The sequence below is a fragment of the Aphanomyces astaci genome, assembly GCF_000520075.1.
Source record: "Aphanomyces astaci strain APO3 unplaced genomic scaffold supercont1.784, whole genome shotgun sequence".
Lineage (NCBI taxonomy): Eukaryota > Oomycota > Saprolegniomycetes > Saprolegniales > Verrucalvaceae > Aphanomyces > Aphanomyces astaci.
The window spans coordinates 1-1,243 of NW_009799047.1; the positions used below are offsets into that span (position 1 = coordinate 1).

General features: G+C 58.1%; 1 protein-coding gene across 1 annotated transcript; it reads right to left on the bottom strand.

The window, feature by feature from the left end:
• Positions 1–10: 10 nt before the first annotated feature.
• On the bottom strand, positions 11–937 carry H257_19553 (hypothetical protein; the record flags this gene model as incomplete). Its single annotated transcript, XM_009848691.1, has 1 exon — positions 11–937. A coding segment is annotated over one exon (927 nt), but the record flags the coding sequence as incomplete, so codon positions are not given.
• Positions 938–1,243: the final 306 nt, after the last annotated feature.

Consider the following 1,243-nt stretch of genomic DNA (forward strand, 5'->3'; position numbering starts at 1 on the left):
CATTCTTGACCATGACTTCCATGGCGTAGATAGCAGGGTTGGAGCCCACCGACGTTCCTTGAAGGCAGTTCTTCTTGAAGAGGCTGCGGTCAATCTTGAGTCCGTGGGCCATGAACCAATCCATGTAGCGGGTGAGGGCGCCGATTGGGAGGCCATAGGTGCCCGAAAAGCCGAGCTGGGCGAGGAATGCTTCGTGTTCTTCGTGGGAGTAGGACAGGGGCAGGTTGAGTTGCTTGGCGGCCGCGGTGACGGCTATGAGGACACAATCCATGTCGGCAGACGCGGCAATCTTCTTGGAATATTCCGGGCACGCTGACTTGAATTGTTCCAGCGAGACCAGCGGGATATGGTTATCCGGGAATTCCTCACGCAGTTCCGCATCGCGGGCAAGCTTGTTGTAGTACCGGCGGACGATGTTGAAGAGGCGTGGGTACTTCTTTATTTGAGGGTGGCCGCTGCGGATCCATTGTTCCGTGTCGTCCGAGAGAAGGATACGGAATTGGTACTTGGAGCGGCTGTCTTCCATTTCACAGTTGGCAGGGGTGTCGCGGCGTTCCAGAACGTTGACAATGTAAGGAGCACGGAGGTCGAAAAGGTCGGGAAGCGCTGGGGGGGCCACCACAGGAGGACGAGGTGGGACAGGGGCGTCAATGGGTGGGACAGGGGCGTCAATGGGTGGGGCGGGAGCATCCATTGGAGGGGCAGGGGCGTCGACTGGCGGGGCAGGAGCGTCAATTGGCGGGACAGGGGCGTCAACCGGTAGGCCCGGGGCATCGACAGACGGAGCTGGGTCGTCGGAAGGAACGAGGGTGGTGTCCATGGCATTGGCCACGGACGCAGCAGCACCGGAGGGGGTGATCGGAGTTGGGGGGTTTGGGGGCGTCGGGGTTTCGGGGTTGGCTACGGCCGGGGTTTCGGGGTTGGTGGGCGTCGACATGGTTCCAAGGCAAAGCAAATTGGACAATGACATCCAAAACAAAAGCTGTTGGCTTGCGGAACTGGTGGCTGTGAGGCGTTGACCATATTGCATTTTTATGATACCTGATTTCCCCCAGCCCTGGAGATGATTGTCCGGTAACCACAAGATTAATCGGAATATGTCTCCTAGGCCGGGATCGAACCCGGGACCACTTGCTTGCGAAGCGGAAGCTCCACCGTGTGAGCTATCTGACCTTATAGTATATAACCGATAAGTTTGGTACCATATATGTTGTGGTCGGGGGAATGGGTGGTCGTGGGCTCG